The following is a 24,949-nucleotide window of genomic DNA, read 5'->3' as shown; positions in this document are numbered from 1 at the left end:
TACAAAACTGAAGTACGAAGTCCAAAATTTAATAAAATATTTTTCGTAGTGACGAAACCTGATGTGACGTCGATTTCGTTAACGAACAACCTCTGAATTGTTTTTTTCCCTCCTCCTCACTGAAAAAAAAGTCTAGTAACGATAACCAGAATCCTGGTACCAAATACCAGACTGTCTGATAGAATATAACTCAACTAGAATTCTGGTAAAAAATACTAAACTGTCTAGTTGGCCTCAGTCTAGTAAACCGTACCAGATTTATAGTTATCCTCACAATGCCGCCAGGTCCCCTTCTGGTAGTTTTTACCAAGCATCCTGGTTAGTTAATGTGCTTACAAAACTGAAGTAAGAAGTCCAAAATATAATAAAATATTTTTTCGTAGTGATGAAACCTGATGTGACGTCGATTTCGTTAACGAACAACGTCTGAATTGTCTTTTTCCCGCCTCCTCTCCTCCGGATTCGAACCGGGATCTCACACTTGTGAGACGGGCACGTTACCACTGCGCCACCACGTCGCCTGTGGGTTGAGGGGATCCCCACCAGGTGACTCTCTACGTGTCTGGGTCAGGGAAATACTCCCAGTGTTTGTTTCGGATTTAAGACTCCGAAAATAACGAAACCGGTTGCAGTTTACTTTTTGACACCCGAACATTTCAATTGAAACGAATATTTCGAAGTTTTACGTATGGTGCCAATTACGGAACAGTCTGGTAAAATTTACCAGGATTATTAACCAGACACCTGGTAAATGTCACAACACCCGATCTGGTTACTGCAACTGATCATCTGGTGAGAGTTACTAGGATTCTCGTATGAGTAACTAGTACTCGTTTAACTAGGATTGGTCTGGTACTTTTAACCAGACTTTTTTCTCAGTGCTCTCCTCCGGATTCGAACCGGGATCTCACACTTGTGAGACGGGCACGTTACCACTGCGCCACCACGTCGCCTGTGGGTCGAGGGGATCCCCACCAGGTGACTCTCTACGTGTCTGGCTCAGGGAAATACTCCCAGTGTTTCTTTCGGATTTAAGACTCCGAAAATAATGAAACAGGTTGCAGTTTACTTTTTGACACTCGAACATTTCAATTGAAACGAATATTTCGAAGTTTTACGTATGGTGCCAATTACGGAACAGTCTGGTAAAATTTACCAGGATTATTAACCAGACACCTGGTAAATGTCACAACACCCGATCTGGTTACTGCAACTGATCATCTGGTGAGAGTTACTAGGATTCTTGTATGAGTGACTAGTACTCGTTTAACTAGGATTGGTCTGGTACTTTTAACCAGACTTTTTTCTCAGTGCACACTTGGATTTGCAGTGTATGCAACATGTCTGGTCAATACTTTGCCTAGACCGTCCGTACCTCCCAACCAGGGAACTTCCTCTTTTCTCCGTACCCGTTTACACGAGTTTATATGGAACAATTACCGACGTTCCGTGCTTTTGTCCGTAATTCCGTATTATACTCTTCTTTACATATTCCGTACAGAAGTACGGAATTTTTTCCCGTGTTTGCAACAGGGTCAATCACCGCTGTTCGAACGGGACGTAAGCAAGAAATAATGGCAAAGGTGTCGTGCCTCCAGCGAAGCAGAGACGTTCTCGCCAGCCTCGAACGACGCCACCAAAATCGTAAACAGTAGCGGAGCCGTGCACATGGCGAAATAGCCCGCCTTGAGGCCGTTCGTTAGCACCTGCACAAGAACAAAGCGGTCAACCACGAACACTGAGAGAACCTTACAAACTATTTTAGGCCTTACAAAGACAAGCAGCTTGTTATAACAAGGTATTATGAGCATAGATAAGCTTACAAAGAAAATACTTCGTAATTTAAGCAACTATTTCTGTATAGCAAAGTAAATCAGCTTGTTTTGTACTATGTATGCTCAAAATACTTCGTAAGGTTTTAAGCGTGAATAAACAAATCATTAAGGGGCAATGTTCAGGCCAGTTTTGTTTTTCAAAATTATACATGTCAATACCATGTTGGGTTTTGTTACCATTCCGAGCGATTAATAGTTCGTCTCCACAAGGAAACCATTTTAGAAATCTTCTTTTTAAATGTGAGCTGCATTTTTATGCCCCACTGCACGCCAAATGCCTTTGGACATTTTTTCCCACAATTTTTGCCAAAGTTTAGCATACATATGTGAGTTATGTACAAATTTAAACATAAATCAGGCACAAGTTTGTAAATAATAAAGCACAATATGGAGATATTGGCCCTTATTTGTGAATGAAATTGTACACAGCTTTCGTATGCACTGGCAATAGTCATGGACAATGAAAGTACATAAACGCACCGTGTGTATAGTTCAGAGAATTTTCACAGAGGAGAATCTTCAGTGCACTTCCATGTCATGGGGAAATCACTGCAAATTTCGGTGTACAAATCCAATGAATTTCAGTCAAATTTCCATGAATTTCAATGAAGTTTCGATGAATTTTCGTCAAATTTCGATTAATTTTAGTCAAATTTCGATTAATTCTAATCAATTTGGTGAATTTTACATGTTTAATGAATGTTCGTGTAAAAATTTGACTGGAGTTATTTTCCCCTATTCGGAGTGCACAGCCTAATGTCCAATCCTCACGTCGACGGTGCAAAACAGCGGCAGGACGATGCCCACGACCAGCATGTGCGGGATCACGTCCGCGACGGCGACGCGCACCTTGGCGGTCACTGCAATCAGGTGGCTCTGCAGCGCAGCCCAGCCTTCCGTGCAGTGGCCGTTCTTGAAACCAGAAATAAATAAAATAAACGCTGCACAAGTTATGCATCATGAATCGTCGAGGGAAGTCCCTGTTTACGCTCTTCTCGTTACTGCGATTCCTCTTACCAGAGATTGCACGCTTGCAACCTTACAAAGTATTTTGAGTACACATGATGCAAACTAATTTACTTTGTTATACGAAGAAACTGCTCGTAAATTTTGAAGTATTTTCTTTATGTTTGCTCAAAATACTTTGTTATAATAAACTGGTTTTCTTTGTAAGGCCCAAAATAGTTCGTAAGGTTTTCTCAGTGTGAGGTCCAGTTATTTATCTCTTCATTGATTTTTGCTAATGCAGGAGTATTACTGCGCTGAGACTAGGGGGCCGTACACAAACCACGTTGACCGTTTTGGGGGAGGGGGGGATGTCCGAAAAATCCACGGAAATCCAAGGCGGGGGAGGGGGGGGGGGTTGATGTCCGATGCACGTTGACACTTCCGAGTATTCAAAACTGCCGCGCGATGTATTTTCGGCCGCGTCGTGTGTCACTACTCCACTATCCGTCCATCTGCCGCCTTGCCGTTTTAATACTATTGTTAATTATTTTTAATTAATTTAACGTTTTAATCACTTTTCCTTGCGTTTTTCTGATTCTCCTATTTTTTTCAAAAATGCACGTGGACAGAGGGGAGGGGGGTCCTCAGAAATTCCACGCCGATACTCAAGAGGGAGGAGGGGGTCAAAAATCGGCCAAAATCTGTCAACGTGGTTTAAGTACGGCCCCTAGGCTGCCATCTTGATCATTTGAACGAGGGCCAACTTTACCGCTTCGTGAAATGTCGCGAGATCGAATATCCGCGGCTATCGTGTACCACCATACGCAAACAAGCAGCGTCTTTTATGTTAAGGGCGAGATCATAGGTATGCTGCATCGCATCGGTTTCTCACTGTTACCTTGATGCCAACTGCGATTCCGCGATGCAGCTCTGCTGTGGAGCCGTACAAGATGAAGAAAAGTGGAAGGGCGGAGTAGTAGGTGATAAGCACGGAAAAAAGCAGCACTGTCTGGAGCGGCAACATGAGTGCCTTCAGCATGACGACAGTCAATTGTACTCCAGCCTGAGCCGACAAAAACAACACGCCACATTAAGTGGAAAAGCAGGGAAGCAACTAAAATGCGCCCCCAACCTGCCCCACCCCGTCCAGCGCATGCTTCTAAGGCTTTCCGGCCTTGAGTCCATGCCTTTCCAAAGGGCATCAATCGCTGATGTAAAAGGGCGTTCGTGGCTTTTACACCCAGAAGTACATTTAATTCATCTATTTGCGTTGCCCCAGGAGGCCAGAACGCGGATACGCGGGCGCCGTAACCCGACGTTTATCCTGCGTGCGAATGTTACTCCAGCAAAATGCGGCGAGTTAAGGTGAGAGGTTTTCGGTCACACTTCCAACCGTTTATAGGCCTATAGCGGCAATTAAGTCTTAAAAGTACAATCGCCGAGACATCGTGAAGGAAATTTAGATACACTGTCAAAAATTCCGTTTGTCGGAAGTACGGCCGCCAAAATTACGAAGCACCGTCCGAAAAAAGCGACCCGTACCTTGGCCCAGGCCAGACAATGTAATCGGGTACGGAAAAAGAGTGCGAAGTTCCGTAGCCACAGGTACGGCCCAAGGGAACAAATTCGATCAGACATGCTCCGTACTTTTTCTGTACTATATTTTCGGTTATATGTGCAAAACTGGTGCCCAGAAAACGAGTTTTTAATGTATTTAAGATTTTCCAAGCTTTAACGTTCTCTCCAATTTGTTTTTAGTGAAACCTGACTTAACAACTATTAGCTTCAGCTGCCAGTGAAACTACTTTAAAAAACCAGCCTGAAGTAAGGGAGCAGCACACTAAGCAAGGTCAAAAAATACGGAATTCGAAGTTTTTTTTGGACAGTGGACGTTAAAACTGATTGGTATCACATGCTCGTACTATTTTCTGTACTATTTTCTCGCAGTGTATGATGTGCAAAACTGGTGCACAGAATAACGAGTTTTTAATGTATTTAAGATTTTTCCAAGCTTTTAACGTTCTCTCCAATCGTTTTTTTTAGTGAAACCTGATCATAAAACAACTATTAGCTTCAGCTGCCAGTGAAAAACTACTTTAAAAAACCAGCCTGAAGTAAGGGAGCAGCACACTAAGCAAGGTCAAAAAATACTGTTTTCGCAATGGTTTTTTTTTTCGGAATGGACGTTAAAACTGATCATGGTATCTCTTCATACTGTAATCGCATATTTTAATAGGCGTCTGTAGCAGCTTTTGCGGGTTAACCCGTTAACCCGGGTTAATTCGCCGAATTTCTTCCAAGCACTGTACACAAGTATGTACACAGGTCATTGGTTTGCGTGATTTGGACCAAACGGAGACATCTTGCGGGTTCAAATTGGATGTGGACCATCAGCATAAATGTCATTCTGGCCCAAACTAAAAAAATATTTTTCGAAAAAAAAAATTTAGTTTCTCAACGCGGCAAAAAACAAGTTCAGAAAGCAATTTTCTTAGCCGTTTTCTTCCCTAAAGCCCTCCGGTTTGATCGCAGTTATCCAACTTCACGCCAGAATCACGGGTTTTAAGCTTGTCTGTGCGAAATCTCGTCCAGAACAGCTGAAAATTGCGGTCTGTATCACGCAAACAGTAAACTATTCGTGAAATGCTGCCTCTTTTCGCGGAACCGTATTTATAACATTAAAATCAGATAATATTTTAGTAGACAAAGTTTGTCCTCCCAGACCCTGCCTTCAATATGTATGAAACCCTTACCTGTGCACCCAAATCAATAATAGCCTCCGTCCAATGCGTTCGCATGGTGATGAAAGTCGCCAAGGCACCGAACACTGTTGCGATGCCGTAAACGAAGTAAAAGTAGACCTGGTACAGCTTTCTACGGGCAGTCCGTTGGAGGTTGTTCTATTTGCAAACGAAAATGTCCACACAGGGAAACACAGCCTTGAGTAGGCGGATTAAAAAAGAAAATGTTCCACATGTGATTACGTCGTTGTTTCTAAAAAGTCTTGAAATGCTCGGAAATGCTTCAATCTTAAAACATTGGGGGAGCCGATCTGATCCTAGCATTCGTTTTATTAATGTTAATGCCAATATCTGAAGACGTTGTGCTGACCCTCAAGAGGAATTCCTCTTGCTTAAGACATTTCATTGAGGTACCGCGAGATATTTTTGTGGAATCCCATGCGATCCACAAATGACTTTGATCTGAGAATACGTAAATTTTCACTGATTCTGATTCCACTACGAAAAACATTTTAACCTGGAGGGAGTACCTTGGTCGAGGGGTCTCCATTTTTCTCTAGAACGTAGGAACATCGAGCCAGGTCGCCTGTCGCTTCGACGAGTAGAAGGCGGCTTCGGCGCATTAGGTATTGGCACCAAATTCCTGAGTATGAGCCGCTGGCCACCTGCAGTCCTTCCTGAACAATTAGGAAAAGGGTGGATGGGACGGGGGGCAAAAATCTCTAGAATCAGTTCGTCCCAGTCCGCCATAGCAGACAAAACCCATTGGGCAGCAATAGGTTATAACCCATTTAGAAGGGTTGGCACCCGTTCGGCATGGGTTGTGACCCGTTGAGAATGGGTTAAGACCCGTTTGGAATGGGTTGAGACCCGTTTGAAATGGGTTGAGACCCGTTTGAAATGGGTTAAGACCTATTGAGAGTGCACTCTCATTCCAGGAACGTGACACCACGTTGAAACGAACGTGTCAAAATGTCACGTCCGTTTGAGCGTTGTGTGAACAAACTTATTTTTGGCCGATTCACACCCAAACGAATGTGACACAATGCTCAAACGAACGTGACATTTTGTCACGTTCCTAGAACGAGAGTGTGGGCCGTGACCCATTGCGAATAGGTCGTGACCCAATGGAGATGGGTCGAGACCCATTGAAGATGGGTTGAGACACATTGGAGATGGGTTAGGACCCGTTGCAGATGGGTAAGGACCCATTGAGACCCAGCTCGGTAAAGGGTCGCATGCGAGGTAGGCAAAAATGTGGTGCAATTATGTAGGCACACCCGCTACACAAGCGGGATGAATAGCAGAAAAATAAGATATAAAATAAAAGAATGACAAAATTTGACGATTTCTACTGGTGTGCCCCCTAAAACTGAAGTTTTGAAGAGTTCCTGGTAAAAGCACCAGTGGCTTCGAACAACTAACTGCAGTCAACTGCCAGTTTCCTCTCAGTTCAAAGTGAAATCTCGGTGTAAAAGTAAGAAAGAGCTTCGGTTTGGCCACTTTAGTTTCAATTCTACTTTTCAAACTTTATATTTCCTGCAGGTCCTTTCACCCATGCGTTACCGATTGCCGTAGCCGCTGCCCACACTGCTAGTCTGCGAGGGCACAGTGCCATCGCCCTACCCGACTCGATCTGCCGTGCGAATTGACGGAGCATCGCTGGCGCAGACGTCTCCGCGATGAGTGCCGTCCGTGGAAGCTACCGTTGCGAATATTAATGACCCCAGTCCGCGCGCGTGCCAGGTGCGTGCACTGCGAGGGGGCCGCGTGCATTGCTAATGCCCAGCCAGCATGCACGTACTCCCGCCGCCACTCGCACCACAGCGGCCTCACGCATTCAGCTCGCATCGGTACGCAGTCGCTGACGTCGTGACGGGCCGCGCCAGACAATCGACGGCAGAGTGGGTTCGAAGGCAAAGGACGGTAACCACTCAAAATGTGGAACAGTGAAGAGTCTCCATATTATGGTGAAAGTGTTCCATATTATGGTGGTGCAGCTGACTTCATAACATACCATTGAGAATTCACCGTACCTTATAGATATTTTGACGAATTTCGTTGGTATTATGGAGAAAATCTCCACCATACTATGTTGGTGCAGCCTTTCACCGTAAGACATTTACAGTGAAGATGTGTGTGCGAGGGGGCGATGTCCAACACACTAAAAGTTTTTGTACAATTTTTCTACGAGACATCACAATTTTTTGTGCACTCGAACTTTTCGTACGAATTTGTATGAAATTTTGCACAAAATGGAGAAATTTGTGCAGTTTTTCGTACCAAAATTGTACGAAAAGTTCCTGTGCACAAAAAAAACTGCGATGTCTCGTACAAAATTGTACATAACATTTAGTGTGAACAACGAACCGCTTACTATTTTTATATTCTGAGCTTATACCTTGCGCTCGCAAAACTTTACGAACGATTTGAGTCTTGACAAACAGAAGTAGCTTGCTCTAACAAAGTATTTTGAACGTACATACACTCTAAATATGGGGTACCCAGAAACTGGGCGCCTTTGTCACCCGCCTTACTTTTTAGGGTGCCAAATGTCACCCAGTTTCTGGGCACCTTTGTCGCCTAGTCTCAGGGTGGACAATAAGAAACCTGCCTTCAACCATGGCTCAGCAGCGACCAAGGTGCCAAAGGTGCCCAGAATTTGGGCACTTTCATCGTCCGGGAATAAAGACACCTGTGCATGCTCTACCATAGGAGAGGACCAGTTACTGTATGATTTGTGCACCCCGAGATTGAGAGGCAAAGGTGCCCAGAAACTGGGCGACATTTGGCTCCCTAAAAAGTGGGGCGGGCGACAAAGGCGCCCAGTTTCTGGGCACCCTAACTTTGGAGTGTAGGCTTACAAAGAAAATACCTCGTACTTGACAAACTGTTTCCTCGTATAGCTTGAGAAATAGTTTGTACCCTGCCCCTGCACTCTAAATATCTTACAATGAAATTTGAGCTATGTGACGGCGAATTCGTGCAAGCATAATTTGAAGCAAGATTCCTTCGTAATACCCTACGAGTTTTTTTTAAATTAATTTTCACTGTAAGATAGAACGAAAGATCTTCTGATAGGAAGAAAAACTACCTTTGAATTGAGCTCGCGCCATTTTCTTCAAAAAATTTCTTCATAAGAGGTTTAGGGTGTACATATTCTGAGAATACTTTGGAAGGTTTCAAGCGTGTGGAGGTCAGAAAAACCTACCTGGAACTATAGCTGCTACTTCGTGGGTAGGTCAACTCTTGATTTGACACACTCAGCACATAACAAGCATAGTGCCAATCGATAAACTTACCATTACTTCGGAAAGCGATGTTCCTTTTAAGGCAGCCGCGGTAAATTCAATTGGGCCCCAGAAGATCCATACAATGATTGAGATATAAAACGCCGCCTGGACATCCAAAATGTGTAGTTAGTCTAAGGCAAACCTGACAAACTTATTAAAGCAAAGCAATTTTTCCGAGGGGGCAACCACTCGCGAAATCCTGTGTACGATTGGCCGAAATCTAACGCGAAATCGGTAGAATTCTTGTGAAATCCCTTCGAAATCTGGTAAAATCAAGCAAAATCCTATCAAAATCTCGCGAAATCTGGCATATTTTCGACGCGAAATCCTGCGAATTCTTGGAAAATCTCTACCTTCAAAGAATCCTGTGTAAAAAAAATAAATTTTAAATGGTCGCCCCCTCGAAATTTTTCCTGTATTTCACTCTTAACAGCTGCGCAGTCTGCTGAAATGCCATAGATGTGTGACTGTGTGACACTAGTATGGGGTCAGTGCGGGGAAACGCGAACTTGGAGGTGGGGAAAAATCATACGGCTCATTCTTTGCCTTCCCTAATTTGAGCCTTCCTTATTCTAGCATGCCACAGTCTACGACGGTACCAATCACACGGGTGTCAAACTGAGACGATTCGTTCTTAAATATGGGTGTGCTCTCTCCCCCGCTGCTGTAGAGTTCGAATATTCCCAGCCCTGGCCCTAAAATGCGGAGGATACAGCTTATCCATAAGTATACCGACGAACTGTAGTTACCTTGGTAGATGGCAATTGTATTCCAAGGCGGAGTATCATCCACGGGGGACGTGAAACTCAGGTACCTTTGCCATTCCAGAAGGAGAGACGTTAATGGACAGTCTTCGAGGTCCAACATTTAGTCTCGCGATGACGTAAATAAGCTAAAACAGAATGAAGTATGTGACAGAATGTAATTTCCATGCGTACCGTGCCGACCGAACTCCATTTTGAGCATGCCTGTCCCACACTTGGAGTACCAGTGCATTCAGGACGTTTGACAGAGACTTTTTTTTTTGTAACCAAGTCCGATCTTGGTTCACGACCGATGACGATTTCTTGCATTTTTTTGTCAAAGGTAGTCCTTATTAGTCTATATGCCCTAAATATGCACAGTTCATATTTTATGAGTAATTTTTGTTTTCTCTGACAACTGGAAAAATTGATTTTCTGAGGCCTCTTACTGCAGGGGGTGGAAACGGGGCTGATTTGGCGGGCCATGGCTGCGGCGATGCGTGCACGGCCGTTGTTTGTTGTTTTTTCGTGGTTCCTGGAAACCCACTTTCTAGCAAAAGTAGACATCTTATACACAAATCCTGGACGTGCACTTCTAGAGTAATGTTGTCTCTTCGGAAAAATGAGCCCGGATTGAAGATTTGATACCCACAGGACGAGCCATTGACATGTTTGTAATTTGTCTTAATTGGCTCGTCCGCACACTAAATGTTATGTACAATTTTGTACGAGACAGCACAGTTTTTTCTGCACACGAAAATTTCGTACAATTTTCGTACGAAAAACTGCACAGTTTTCGCCATTTTTGTTCAAAATTGTACAAACTTTTGCACAAATTTGTACGAAAAGTTCGTGTGCACAAAAAACTGCGATGTCTCGTACAAAATTTGTACAAAAACATTTAGTGTGCGCATTCGGGCGCGGCGATCTGGCTCGAAAACGCCACAAAAAGTGTAAACAAGTTTCAAAACTGTGAAAATCTTATTTTGTAAGTATCGATTCGGCCCAAGGAGCTTATTTCCTGATCCTTTAACCTTGCTCTCTTCAGTACGCGTTGAGGTTTTGTAGGTACACACTAAATGTTATGTACAATTTTGTACGAGACATCACAGTTTTTTGTGCACACATTTTCCTACAGTTTTCGTACGAAAAAACTACACATGTTTTGCCTTTTTCGTACAAAATTGTACAAAATTTCGTACAAATTTTTACGAGAAGTTCGTGTGCACTAAAAACAGTGATGTCTCGTACAAAATTTGTACAAAAACATTTAGTCTTATAAGACGACTAATTCAGCTCGAATGGTGGTTTACTAACTGACGCGGTAAAGCGGTGAAAACGGCGAAAACGGCCGTGCACGCATCGCCGCAGCCAAGGCCCGCGAAATCAGCCCCATTTCCACCCCCTGGTTACTGGTAACTCTGACAACTCCTCAACTTGACTGCACGGACTTACTGACCACCAGACGCATAGCCTCTCCATCTGATCCTGATGGGGCGCGCGGGGACCAGCGGAGCATTGCTGCTGTAGTTGCAGCCGTAAAGAGGAGGGACTTTAACGGCTGGGCAACAAGAACGGAGTAGTCGACGCTAGGTTCTCCAGAAATGGATTCACGGTTTCCAAAGAAAGATACTTGGCGCTTCATCAAGTGTCTGTGGATATAAAAAGTATCCCTTTGCTACCAGACCACGGCAGCACGTTTCCCTGGAGGAAAGGGCTTATATAAGACCACTGATAACCTACCTCTACCTCTATGTTTGAGTCAGGCGCAGACCTTACTCTCGAAAACGTTATCCTTTCTCCCAATCATTAAGATAGGGGGAATCTTGGCGGAGGAGCCTCTTACGCTTGAATCCTAGCATAAACCATGCGTAAACAGACTACGCTTGAAAACGGAGGATAACAATACCGGTGATGCAATTGCAAAAGAGACAATACACGTGAATCCAACGATGGTTTAGAACCGAGATCCTCGGATTTCAACCTAGTTGGTATACCAAAGCCATGAAATGAGCAGGTTCACTGCAAAGCCAGTGGTAAGTTTACTTGCCACAAATTTGGCAAGCCGTTTTGAGCGCCAAAATTTGGCAAGCTTTGGTCAGCAATCTTCATAAGCTTGCCAGATTTTGGCAAGCTGGGGAGGATTTCCGGGCCAAGCTTACCAATTTTTGGCATTCAAAACGGCTTGCCAAATTCGTGGCAAGTAAACTTACCAGTGGCTTTGCAGTGTTGTGTGTGGTGCTCCGCCCCACTCCGCAAGGCGCGGCGTCCTCCTCATAATAGGAAACAAGTTGTCGGCCCCAAGTCACTATGTAAATTGTTTTCTGGATAATATTTAACACTATTTGGTTTTTGTGGCAGTTTTAAGGTTTCATCACCTAAAATATTGCCAGGTAATAAGTTTTTTTGGTTTGCTTTGCTAAAAGTGGTTGTAAGGGTTAAAGATGATAGGGAAAACATTGAAAGTGGTTTCATGACCATCTGGGAGCCCATTAGGGTACTAAATATTGTGAATTTGGGTGAAAATTGGTCAAAATCCATGATCCCAAAAATACGTTATCATGGATATGGATCAACTTTTTTTCAGGGATCCTTAACTTACCTTATAAGTGCATCATAACGTTATCATAAGAGTTAAAGTTATTACCCTTAACTTCTAACATCTTTTCAAAAGGGTAAGTAATTTTTTTATGTCTCGAATTTGTGTGGATATACTTTTGCAAGTACTTTCATAAGTCCGTACCCTTAACCTATAGCGAACATTGTCTTATGTTACGTTATGACAGCAATGTTAGTTAAATGTTGAGTTAAGTTAAGGATCCCTGCTTTTTTTCTTCCTGACTTCTCCACTAAAGGTTCATTTCCTCGCATATTCCCTTCAGATGGTTTGAGTGGCCCCTACCTGTTTTTGAGCTCTTTTTCCATGTATCTGGGCAAACTTCCTTAGAGCAAAATCAACGAAGACGGACCACTTCTTTCAGCGCGACCCTCTCCGAATTGCCTGATTTTTTTGTAGGCTTAGTAACTAACTTAAGGAGAGTCTAAAGTCAGAATATTAGGTCCGGCAAAAATTTATTGCCCGAGATATGGACAACTTCAGTTAAACTTTTGAAGAAAAACACAAATTTGGGTATTTTGGACAAATTTTACACTTTTTATAGTAGGGAGCTAAACTTTGATCACTTGTTGTAAAATTAGCCGAGGAACAAGAATATGACCTCAAATATGACCTCTGACGAATACCTTGAGAGTAAACCGCCCAAAACACCCCCAAAACACCTAAATACAACAGTTTTTTCTTGGGGTTTCTGAGAAAAATTTGTGGGAAAAAATCTTTTGATGATCTTATCTTGTGGAAAATGATGCGATGAATCGAATGAGACCACGCGCAGATTTTTATGTCAAACCGTTTAGGAGATATAGCGGTTCAAAGTATGCAAATTTTGCCATTTATTTTTTTAAAAAATGCAGGTTTGGAGCATTGTTTGACGTTCTCTGCCTTCTCGGTGTAAGTGGGTGATCTTATCTTAAAGAAAATGACGCGCTGAATCGAATGAGACCACGCACAGAGTTGTCTCTCAAACCGTTTAGGAGATATAGCGGTTCTAAGTATCGGCACGGTAGAGCTCCTGCACAAACCCGACTAGGCAGGCCCGCCAAACACGCCTCTTGGGCGGGCGGACTACCGTGCCGATACTTTGAACCGCTACATCTCCTAAACGGTTTGAGATACGACTCTATGCGTGGTCTCATTCGATTCATCGCATCATTTTCTACAAAATAAGGTCATCAGAAGTTTTTCTCCACAAATTTTTCCCAGAAACCCCAAGAAAAAACAGTTGTTTTTAGGTGTTTCGGGGGTGTTTTGGGCGGTTTGCTCTAAAGGTATTCGTCGGAGGTCAAATATGAAGTCTTATTCTTGTTCATTGGCCAATTCTTCAGAAACTGACCAAATTTAAGCCCTCTACTATAAAAAGTGTAAAATTAGTCCTAAATACCCAAATTCGTGTTTGTCCTTCAACAGTTAAACTAAACTTGGCCATATCTCGGACAATAAACTTTTGCCGGACCTAATATTTTGGCTTTAGACTCTCCTTTAGTTAGTTATTAAACCTACAAAAAAATCAGGCAAATCGGAGAGGGTCGCTGGAAGAAGTGGTCCGTCTTAGTTGACTTTGCTCCTATCAACTCTCTTAGATTTGCGTCCTTGCTCATGGCACATGAAAAAGTTTTGTTCATCTTGTTGGTATAGATCCATAGATAAGCAAACATGTCAATTTTGACCGTTTCCAAAATTCTAGCGCTTGGAGTTTGAGCGGCTATTGAGTATACTTTCATAATTGGCACCTTTGGATATCACTGAACTCGTTTCAACAAGGCAAAAATAATTTTTCATATGCAATGATGATGAGCTAGGATGCAATCTATGGGAGTTGATTAATAAATTTGTCCAGATACACAAACAAAGGCCAAAACCATGTTATTTTAGGTTCCTAAACCCGAAACTCAAATCCTCTAAAGGGGAGTTAAATCTTTAGTGGAGGAGTCGAAGAAAAAAATTGGGCCAAACTCATGATAACGTATTTTAAGGATGACGAATTTTGACAAATTTTCACCCAAACTCACCAATCACCATGTTTGATACTCACTCTTACGGGCTGCCAGACGGTCATAAACCACTTTCCCTAACACACCAACAACCTACTTGAACAAAATTCGAAAAAACAATATCCTGACAATATTCTAAGTGATAAAACCTTAAAACTGCCACAAACACCAAACAGTGTAAATTTAAAAAAAAAACAAAAAAACAGTGACTTAAGAGCCGATATGTTGAGTCGATTGATACCAACTAACTAGGTCGTAGTCTGAGGACCTCGATCCCAAACCTTCGTTAGATTCACGTGGAATGTCCCAAAACTGAATGGAAGCATGGAAAAAGTACGTGCGGGGACAAGGGAACGAAACCTCCTGCATTACCACGATAGTCCACGCTAGAAAACGTGGACCACGAATGGTCTACGCTACGATTCGTGGCGTGGACCACGAGTGGTCCACGCTAGGAAAAGTGGACCACGAATGGTCCACGCTAGGAAACGTGTACCAAGCTGTGGTCCACGCTTCACAGCGTTTGAGTCCTCATAGGCCAGCTACTCTCCCAAGTTTGGGCCACAGCTTGGTCCACACTTCCTAGCGGGGACTTGGTCCACACTTGGATTAGCAGTGTAGAATTCAGCCCTCTAATCAATTTTTTTCCGTAGGATCTTTCAGTATTCTTCCTAGGACCGCACAGTCTTCTCCGTGGGACCTGGAAGACTACAGTCCTACGGGAGAACACTGTGAGGTCCTACGGAGAATATTCACTAAGGGGCTACTGAGAAATGATCCATGAGGCGGAAGGAAGTAACTCAATTTAAGTCATTTTTCTGGAGAAACAAAACACTGTTTTCAGAACAAACCAAAGCTGAATGAGCTAATGTTGTAGATGATTAAAAGTTAGTAATGCATGACTAAAAATTCTGATAATTTTCAAAAGGGACAAACCACTCTGTTTCTATGAGTTACTAGCTTCCATCAAAGTGGAAAAAAGAGTCGTTTCTACTTGCTTCTTTCAAATTATATGAAATTTGGAGGTAACTCAAGGTTAGTGGAAAAAGGAGCTACCTCAGCTTGTGTCAAAATTATCCTGTTGCATTTGGAGACAAGTGCCATTGAGTCTAAATGTCACAGTCGCTAAGACATAAGTCCATTAATCCAATATGCAGCCAAAAAGCTTGAAATGTGATGAAACTTACTGGAAAATCACTGTTAAAAAAAAAGTCGAAATTTTCAGACTTTTTAGGATGAAGTCAATTTTGAAACCCAGTGGTCTGAATTTTCAGACCCCCTGACACTCTGAATTTTTGGACCACCTGTCGTCTGAATTTTCAGACTAGCATGTACTTCGAATTTTACGACTACCAGGTAGTCTGAATTTTCGGACTAATGGCAGTCTGAATTTTTCACCTCGCGGGTTCAGTGGCGCCAACAGGTGGGTGCAGGGTCTGCGGCCGCAGACCCTGTTTTGGGGTGGGTGGGTGGTCGCGATGGTGGGTGAGGGAGGGGGAAAGGCAAAGGGGAAAAGAGTAGGAAAGGAAAAAAAGAAGAAAAGGAGAAAGGGGGAGAGGAGTATTCCATGTGCGTCGTCCTAAGCGGCAATAGGTTAAGGGGTGAATGAGGGTGCCTGCTGGGTATGGTCTTCAGATTCTCGTCCCATTCAAGTTTTGAAAAAATATGGATTCGTTCGTTAGAATCTGGAGTTGGCCACCCTCAGCCGTGAACCTTGACACCAAAGTTCCCTTCAACTCTACTTGTGCACTGAAATCGAACGTGAGGTGAATTCACTAAATTGAGACCTAAAATGTGGTCCCCCTTATTCTCCACTGCCAATCCAAGTGCAGGACAAGTAGACACTTGTAGACGTAGACCAATCTGGCCTACGCTTGCAAGTGTCGACCAGTTGTGTTCGAAACTGAAGTGTCGACTGCTCTTCGGCAAATCACAAATTGTTTCCTGTGGAAGCACCTTCCACCTTCCAGCCGTCTGACACTGTGTGATCTACACAAACAATGCGTCGGACATAACTCGGTCGACGCTTGCGATTGGGATCCATAACTTATTTCTGAAGGGCATAAAAACGTTATCGTAAGCATTCAATGTGCAAAAACGCTCCGGAAAATTCTGTTTACGTGTGGCCATTCTTCGTTGCCCTCTTGTCAATATTCTGTGCACGGTTAACAGATGTTGTGCAATGATGACTGTAATCCTCACGAATAACTTAGTAAAATGACAGAAGTTCACTGTAAATTTACAGATAAAATCGTAATTTCATAATTTTTTTCCATTATAATCATGTCTTCATTTCTTTTTTGTAAAATTACCAGGGACCCCTAACTCACCTCAAAAGTCCATCATAACGTTACCGTACGAGTTAAAGTTATTAGCCTTCACTTCTGAATTCTTTTCAAAAGGATAAGTTATATTTCTTGTGTCTCGAATTTCTGCGGAGATACTTTTGGAAGTACATGCAAAAGTCCGTACCCTTAACCCAGGGGCGGACTGGCCCGGGCGGGCGGGTTTAGTATTCCCGCCCGGGCCGCAGGCCCGGAAGGGCCGCGGGCCGCAAGCCGTGGGCCGTCGTGGGCCGCCGTGGGCCGCCGCGGGCCAAAGCAGGGCTGCAGGGTCGGGTCGGCCGTGGGCACGAGAAGGGCATGCCGCGGGCTGCCTGCGTCTCGGCCTGCGTGTCCTGAGAGTGATTCCGGTTCCGCACTGTGCACTATGACAGGCCATCGGTCTCTCCGAGTGGGCTTTCGCTCCTCAGAGGAATTAGTCAACAGCTCGGGCCACGGCCGTTAGCTTCAGCCTCACTTGGGAGGGTGTAAAGACAGCGGCACAGTGCAAAAACAGGCCGAGAAAGTGCGAGAAAAAAGACTTAGTTCTCAAACCACTGTTATCAATTTAAAACGATGCAAAATGAAGTTTTTGAAGATTTGGGGTTAAGGGAGTAAAGGTGGGCAGCCACCTCAGACAACACACGCTTTTTTTCGACTGTTAGAGTTTAATTCCAGCAATTATGAGTTTGGGCAGCCAACACTGAGAATGAAAGAGTCACCACCATCGCCCTTTCATTGGGTAATGCACGCATCGTAGCCCTTGGGTGACGAGGCCACGGTGACCAAATTTTGGGCAGTCATAAAATCGTCGCCCAAATTTGGGTAACGTCGTCGGCGACGCGCTGAGGTCCCCGACGACGCTCTTCCGGGGCCACCACGATGCCCCAATGTGGCGTTGAGGCCTCTGGTCAACGTGGTGCCCCGGGGACGTCTATCGCGGACCTCACGGCGTCGTCGACGGCGTTACCCAAATTTGGGCGACCAAACGCCTGTTACCAAATTTCGGGTGATGAATTTTTCGTCACTCAAAATTGAGCAACGAAGTTGCATCACCCATGTAAAGGGTGATGGTGGTGACCCATTCATTCTCAGTGAAGCTCTTATCGACACTTTTGTTTGGAGTATTCTCTACAAAAGAGACCTCTCCGACCTGCAGAACGGAGGAAATGTAGACAAGATCAAAAGACGACTTTTCATTCGAATAGTTTCAGTAGGCCTATGTTTTCGGCAAACTTTGAATATTGTAAAATTCTTTTCAAACTTTCGTTTTGAGCCGTTGTCCGACCTGGAACTGATGATATAGTGCTAATGGATCGAAAAACGGCAAAACAATTTCAACAAATCAAAAATTCAACTTCCTAATTGAATTTAGTCGAAAAAAAAACATGCTGTACCGTTTTTGTTGTCTTTTTTTCTTTGAAGGCACATATCTTTCTTTTCCCCACCGTAAACAGGTCGGCCCGGAGAGGTCTCATTTTGTACAGAATACTCTAAACTGTGCCGAAAAGAGTTGGGCCGCCCAAATCCATATTTGAAGGAAATTAACTCGAACTAGTCCGAAAAAAAGGCCGTGTTTTGTAACTTTGGTAAGGTTTAAGCTGCCCCCTTTACCTCACATTTCGTGAAACTTCATTTTTTATCGTTACATCTGAGAAAAAGTAGTTTAAGCACAGAAAATTCTTTTTTTTTTTTTTGCATTTTCGGACCTCTATTATACTGTGCTGAGCGAGGGTGGGTTAATATGCAATATGTACCATTGTAATGTGTGATCTCTCTCTTTATGCCCTTAAAATACATATTTATATAATGTATACCAAAATAAGGGGCACATCCAAACCACCTCTCAGCAGAACACTGCTTTGGCATGAAAACATGGGGAAGACCGGCCGGGGAGGGGGGGGGGCGCTTGTGGGTAGGGGCCGTCCGATGAATTTCCCGCTCGGGCCGTTTGGGTCCCAGTCCGCCCCTGCCTTAACCTTTAACGAGCATACGTAGCAGTGTTAGTTAAATGTTAAGTTAAGGATCGCCGAAAATTACGAAGATACTTGTGAACTTGATTTTGATGTAACTAGTGAACAAAATAACCTCTCACATCGTGGAGTGAAACCATCTTGGTCGACCCACAATAAGTGTTGATCCTGGATAAGAAAAGATATATCATTTGAGCCCTTTTTCTTGAAATTTAAAACAGAATCTCAGTTTGTATTCAATTTTTTGAAATTTGAGAACATTGATTTTGCCGTGAGGGGATGGATCTGATGATTTTAAAAGGTAATTTTGGTTGGATAGTTTAAAAATTTTACACCAATTTCCCTCATAGCTGCTTGTGGTCGTGGTCCCGTGTGCTGGCAACACGCGGCGTTGGCCTGGACAGCGCGTCAAGCTGGGCGCTTCTTCGGATAATAAGACGCTTATTGCGTGGTCAAGACCATCTTTTTAGCAGATGATACATTTACAAAAACATACCTAAAACTACAACTACAAGACACATAAAGGTGTCAGCTAGCTTTTACTCGAGAGTCCAAAAACCAAGTGCGTATCCTAACAATATAATAGGGGCTGGCTGCCGGGGCGGGCTGATGAGTCTGTCGCTGCGGCGCAGCCTGCGCGGAATTCGACAATGGCACCCCCTCCTCGCGCGCGACGGCCTGCGCGCAGCATTGACAATCCCTCCCCGCTACAGCGCAGAGGGGGCCAACGGGCACGGCGCGGCCAAGCCCTAGTCTCATGGCGCGGCGGTGCAGGCCACGGCACAAAGGACTCAGTTTTTAAATATTATCTTTGGAATGAGCCCATACTACCCCGTAGAAGAAAACCAAACGAGTATCATCTGCTTTCATTAACGTTCGTTGAATGAGATTTTTTTCTTGAGGTGGGAGGGTCTGACCACTTGCTGTGGTATTTACCAAGATTTTAATGTGGTATTGGCCGCATTTCCACGTGTGGTCAATTCGGGTAACCGCATCTTAGGGCCTCCCGCACAATTTCTAAAGTCTGTTCCACACTTCGAAGAACATGCAGGACTTTGAAGTGTATAGAAGCTAGCTTCCCTAGCACAGGGAGGCTCCTAACTGCGGCTTCGATAAAAACGACCCAATGACGGACATAAAAAAGAGCTTTTGAATACGTTGGCATCATGCTCACTTAGCTCTTAACTTTTAGTAGAAGGTGTTGCGTTAGTTGAAGTAATTACAAAAAGATTTGCACGGAGCATTGTGAAAGCGTTGGCTCTTAGCTCGCTTCGCTCGCAAAAGTAGACTTAACTGTAAAAGGCCGTCTAAAGTATCTCTTACGGAAAATACGCTTGCGAAAAAAAATAAAGGGGGGGGGGTCTCGAGGGGTGGGTGGGTCCCTGTGAACACTCGCGCCCCCTGTTAAAATTTCTGTTGGCGCCACTGCGCGGGTTTGAATCCTAAGCCGCCCAGTTAATAAAATTACCACTTTTGTCAGGATGTATATTATGTTTTGGAGGTGCATGTTTTAAATTGCTGAGAAACATGGAATGCATGCACTAAATAGAGCAGTTGTAAAACAGCTCTTATTGTTAAATGTAGCACCCAAAGTTGCGCAAAACTTTAACTAGATATGATATTTTGCTGAGAGAGCTTCCCAAAACAAGACCGCTTAAAAAACTAGTCCTCGAATGTAAGACTCCAGAAGATGCAGCTGTAAACACTGGAAAGCAGCATGTTGGATCCAGATGCACACTTTGTGGAAACTTTTTCGGCACGATGAAAATACTTTGGGGACGAGGATGAAAGAGGAGTGACAAATTTCCAAAACGCCACCCACTCGCTCATCACCCGTCCCTTTAGTTTGGAAGACGCAATATCAGTATAAGGCTACGCCACTTTCACAGCCTGCTTGCCGCGGATTTCGGATGCTTCAGAGTGGTGACTGCACGCACCCATAAGCAATTTTGGAGCACGGAAAGGCGAAGGCAAACCGGCACTGTACACACTGTACTGAGCGCCGATGTAACACATAAAACGTTGCTTCACGACGGAGCGTTACAAGAAAGATGACACGCGACGCGGACTTGTATTCGGATGCGATGTGCACTGCTCTGGAGACAAGCTAAAACTGACGCATTCTGTCCAGAAATCCCGAGTGGCCGAGGGATTAAGGGCCCCCTCCTCTCCCCCCGCCCCGCGCAGGTAGGCTTCGGCCGGCACGCCGGTCCGCGGTGATTTTCCGAACGCCCCGGCTCGGCTCGGTGTGCCTGGTGCCCTCTAACCAAGCTTTTAAAATTCAGAGATCATGGTTTATTGAAATTCATAAACATTTGACTAAAGTGGGAGAAAAGAACTTCTATATTGACGTCCGATTTCGAGTGTGGATGTCAGAATTCTGAAATGCATCTCACATCGTGCCTCATGGCAGTGTCGGTAGTCAAAAAATAGTCGGAGCACGTAGACTATAGAATTGTATGTCTTCCATCTTCCGACTGTGCCTCAGCGGAGGAGGTGCCTGGACCTAACCTAATGGCCGACAGCAGACGCCAGCGAGTGGCAACATGGTTATGCGTTTTACTGAACTCCAGTGGAATATTTTGTTAAAAAATTTCAGCTAGCGGCTAGAGAAGACATTTAAGGGAAGGTGGGGCTCATTGGGACGGATTTTTGCTTGGCGCTCTACGTCAGAGGTTTTTCGAGCTGTAATGGTCGGGGCAGGCCTAAATTGTGCATTGACATCTAGCCTATCACATCCTCAAGCATTTAAACTTAATTCGACACGTTTTTAGGCAGGAGAGATATTTTCCGCAGATTCTGCACTTGTCGCAATGTGGACGGTACCGGGGCACATTGGGACAGATCCGGGGCACATTGGGACAGCAATGAAAAAATCTGGAACTAAGTCGTGCATTTATTTTTTCGGACCGCCAAGTTGTAGAAAAAGTTATGCCGAATACAATGAGCGCAGACTCGGATCTCTGGTGCCAAGCGTTCGGAAGATACGCTGCTCTCAATGGAATAGTACTATTTTTCGTGTTTTTTCGACCTCTCTACTCGAGAAAACCCTGAAGTAATGACTTTAGAGACCACATGCATAAGATAACTTTTATTTGTTTGGACGAGACAAGACAATATATGTACAATTCATGTATTTTTGCTATCCACATGGCCCAGTACCCTCACCCTGTCCCAGTGTGAACTGAGCCATTTTAAAACGTCAACTCGGTCTGTGGCCCTTGACCTCAAGACCAGGCTCCGCGCGATGACCCTTTTTGGCGCCCATTGCACCAAGGAACACATTCCTAACCTCGGCACGATCATCCGACGTGCATTTCAGACGCTAAAAAGAAAACAAAATTCAAAAATCGTGCTACTTTTTCATCGTTTTTTGTGGAATCGAACTTCCAACCCACGTTTCTCATTCAGAAAGCGCCCAGTTCTGTCCCCGAGTTGTGAAAACAGTTAACCAAATAACGCTCTATTATGGTCAATTTTCCGGAGAACCTGACATAACCGGAAGTTGGAAATATTGAAGGTGTCCCAATGTACCCGGTGTCCCACTGTACCCCACCTTCCCTTACTAAGGCAATAGATGGTATCATTTGGCAAAAGAAGTTCTTTTAGAAATACAAATAGGAAATACTTATTTGGGAACGGACACGGCGCTCTAAGCGCCACCTAGCGGCAGGTCTGTGAAACCTGACCTTGAACCCAGCGGCTGACTGTGGGCCATACCGTGTGAGAAGTGGCTTGTCGACAGTTTGCGTGAAGTAATCAAACTAAACCTTCGGTTTACGTTGAATGTTACAGCTATCACTGAAGCGTTCAACTTTAACTTCAATCATTTAGTTTCAGAAATCTGGTTATGAAAAGTCATCAGTCATGAGGATTTTAAGAAACCAATTTTTACTTTTGGCAGGCAATCTTAATTTTGACAACCCTGTTCCTAAGTTTTAAAAGTGGTTTTAAAATTTACCAACTATTTATTACTTTTCATTTTAGTTTTGGTAAATGTAATAAAGTATAGCACTTTTCACAAACTTTTCTGAGTTTTCATATCATTTCAAAATGTTATTAAATTTAAGACATTTTCATGTCTTAAATTTCAGAATTTTTTTTGCAGTGTGCAGCTACCAGCGGAGCGGAGTGCAGGCTGATTTTAGACTCAACACTAGACGGCCGTTCGCTTAGCTGAGCAAAAGTCTATTTACTACTGCTCTAGCAATTCAGGGTCCATAGCACCTGAAACGCAGTCATGCCTTTTTTTAGAAAATAAAGCGTCAATTTCAGACTGCGCAGGATGAAAATTCAGACCTTCTACTACAAATGATTGTTTTAAGACCCCGACGCCGAAAATTTATACTGCGCCATCCAAATATTCAGACTTGTGAGTCCGAAACTCATTTTTCAGACCACAAGGTGTAAAATTAAGACCAACTGTCTGAAAATTCTGACTCAAGTCTGAATTTCAGATTCAGACCACTAGGTCTGAAAAAATTGGTCTGAATTTTCAGACTTTTTTTAACAGTGATGGAATAGTTCATGACTCTTGGAGTGGAGGCCTAATCTGTGTTTGGATTGCACTGTGGGACTTAGGCTGCCTGCTTTTGCCAACGAAGTGTCGCCGTCAGTACGCTGTAATCCATTTTCCTGTGAGTTTCATCAAATTTCCAGCTTTTCGCCTTAATAGGGGATAAATGGTTTTCTCTTTTTGCAACTGTGACATTTAGACTCAATTGCACTCTAAATGTCTTACGAAGAAATTTCCCATATTACGAAGGAAATGGCGCAAGCATAATACGAAGGTGGTTTTTCTTCGTATTACGAAGGTTTTTCTTTGTATCTTACAATGAAAAAGCTAAAAAGATTCGTATTACGAAGGAATATTGCTTCGTATTATGCTTGAGCCGAATTCACTGTAACATACGAATAACATAGGTCAAATTTCATTGTAAGACATTTAGAGTGTGCACTTGTCTCCAAATGCCATTGTGCCATTTAGACACAATCGTACTCGCAATGCAATAGACTAAATCGGACACAAGTTGAGTTGATTCCTTTGTCCGAGGCATGCATAAAGACCTAACTTGAGTTAGCTCCTTTCCAAGCTTTTCAACGGACTCATGTGGGTGAGTTGACTCTATTTTCCGCCCACTTGAGACCGTAAAAGGAGCCAAGTCAATTAATATATAACCTTTTTCCATGTTGATTATCTCTTGAACTACTTGGAGAGTCAAATAATTTGGTGCGGTCATGTCAACCATTCTCACTGCAAAGCCAGTGGTAAGTTTGCTTGCCACGTATTTGGCAAGCCGTTTTAAATGCTAAAATTTGGCAACTTTCGGTCGGAAATCTTCATAAGCTTGCCAAATTTTGGCAAGCTGGGGAGTTTTGTCGGGTCAAGCTTGCCCATTTTTGGCATTCAAAACGGCTTGCCAATTTTGTGGCAAGCAAATTTACCACTGGCTTTGCAGTGCTTCAGAACAAAAATAAAGAAAAAACTCAATTTGAAGATAAGTCAGGTATTCCTTTCTTCCGCTTCAAGGATCAAATGGTCCACGAAGCGGAGGAAGGGCATAAACCGACTTACGTATCTCTATAATGAACTTTTATTTTATTATTGTGACTTTGAATGGTTCGTATCTTTGCACCAAATTATTTGACTCAATTCTTAGCAGTCAAGGGAAAAAAATCCACTTTGAAAAAAGATTAAACTCATCTTGACCCCTTTTACACTCTCAATTTAGCGGAAAATGGAAACAACTCAATCGAAGTCGACATGACTCTGTTGAACATATTGTTGGTAGGAGGTAACTCAACTTGTGTTTTGACGTATCAACTGTAAAAAGAATCAACTTAACCCCCTTTCATTTCAAGAACTTGAACGAAAAAAAGAGCTACGTCCAACACTCATTGTTGATTATAGTTCCACTAGACTTGACTTCAAATTCAACTTCGTTTAAGTTGAGATGACTCGGTTTTTCATTTTAACTGCAAGTGATAAGTAACAGAGTGACCTGACACTCCTGATGTTCATCTCAAAATTTAACTTGCTCTTCTTGAACTTGTTGCCATCTATATAATTTCTTTGTGTAGTTTTAGTTTTCCCTGCTAACAGTTCTATTTTCCTCCTGAAAAATGGTCAAAATGGAGCTACCCCCTTCGTCCGCTTCCTGGGTAAATTACCAAAAGCTGTTTACAGGATTTTCCTTAGCTTTTTGCCACTGGTGGATTAATGATTTTCCTACATAACCCAATCGACCTCGACACACCTAGGTTATCTTAGATGTACCCACGCTTTGTACATTACCAAACACACAAAATTATTTACAATGATTTCGTGAGAGTCCTTGCTCATTGCATCTCTCCCACACACGTGGTCAAGCCGATCCGGAGGAGTCCGGGACTCTGAGTCTCGCCATGGCGTGCCGCTTAGCGAGCGCCAGTGCTGCATAAGGCATAGTCGCCGTTGGCGATTTAATAATTGCAACCCACTGGCACT

At 43.5% G+C, this 24,949-nt stretch overlaps 1 protein-coding gene across 1 annotated transcript; it reads right to left on the bottom strand.

Annotated features, from left to right (window-relative positions):
- Positions 1 to 1,535: 1,535 nt before the first annotated feature.
- LOC117640439 lies at positions 1,536 to 24,849 on the bottom strand. Its single transcript, XM_034376942.1, has 8 exons — positions 24,779 to 24,849; positions 9,567 to 9,709; positions 8,827 to 8,922; positions 6,055 to 6,201; positions 5,537 to 5,683; positions 3,682 to 3,846; positions 2,607 to 2,747; positions 1,536 to 1,706 (listed from the first exon to the last, which is right to left on the bottom strand). The coding sequence occupies exons 2-8, from the start codon at positions 9,603 to 9,605 to the stop codon at positions 1,536 to 1,538; spliced, it is 906 nt and encodes a 301-aa protein (XP_034232833.1). The 5' UTR covers positions 9,606 to 9,709; positions 24,779 to 24,849.
- Positions 24,850 to 24,949: the final 100 nt, after the last annotated feature.

The sequence above is a fragment of the Thrips palmi genome, unplaced genomic scaffold (assembly GCF_012932325.1).
Source record: "Thrips palmi isolate BJ-2018 unplaced genomic scaffold, TpBJ-2018v1 HiC_scaffold_12, whole genome shotgun sequence".
NCBI lineage: Eukaryota > Metazoa > Arthropoda > Insecta > Thysanoptera > Thripidae > Thrips > Thrips palmi.
The sequence above is the reverse complement of the archived record's forward strand: the minus strand, read 5'-3'. Positions and strand labels throughout refer to the sequence as shown.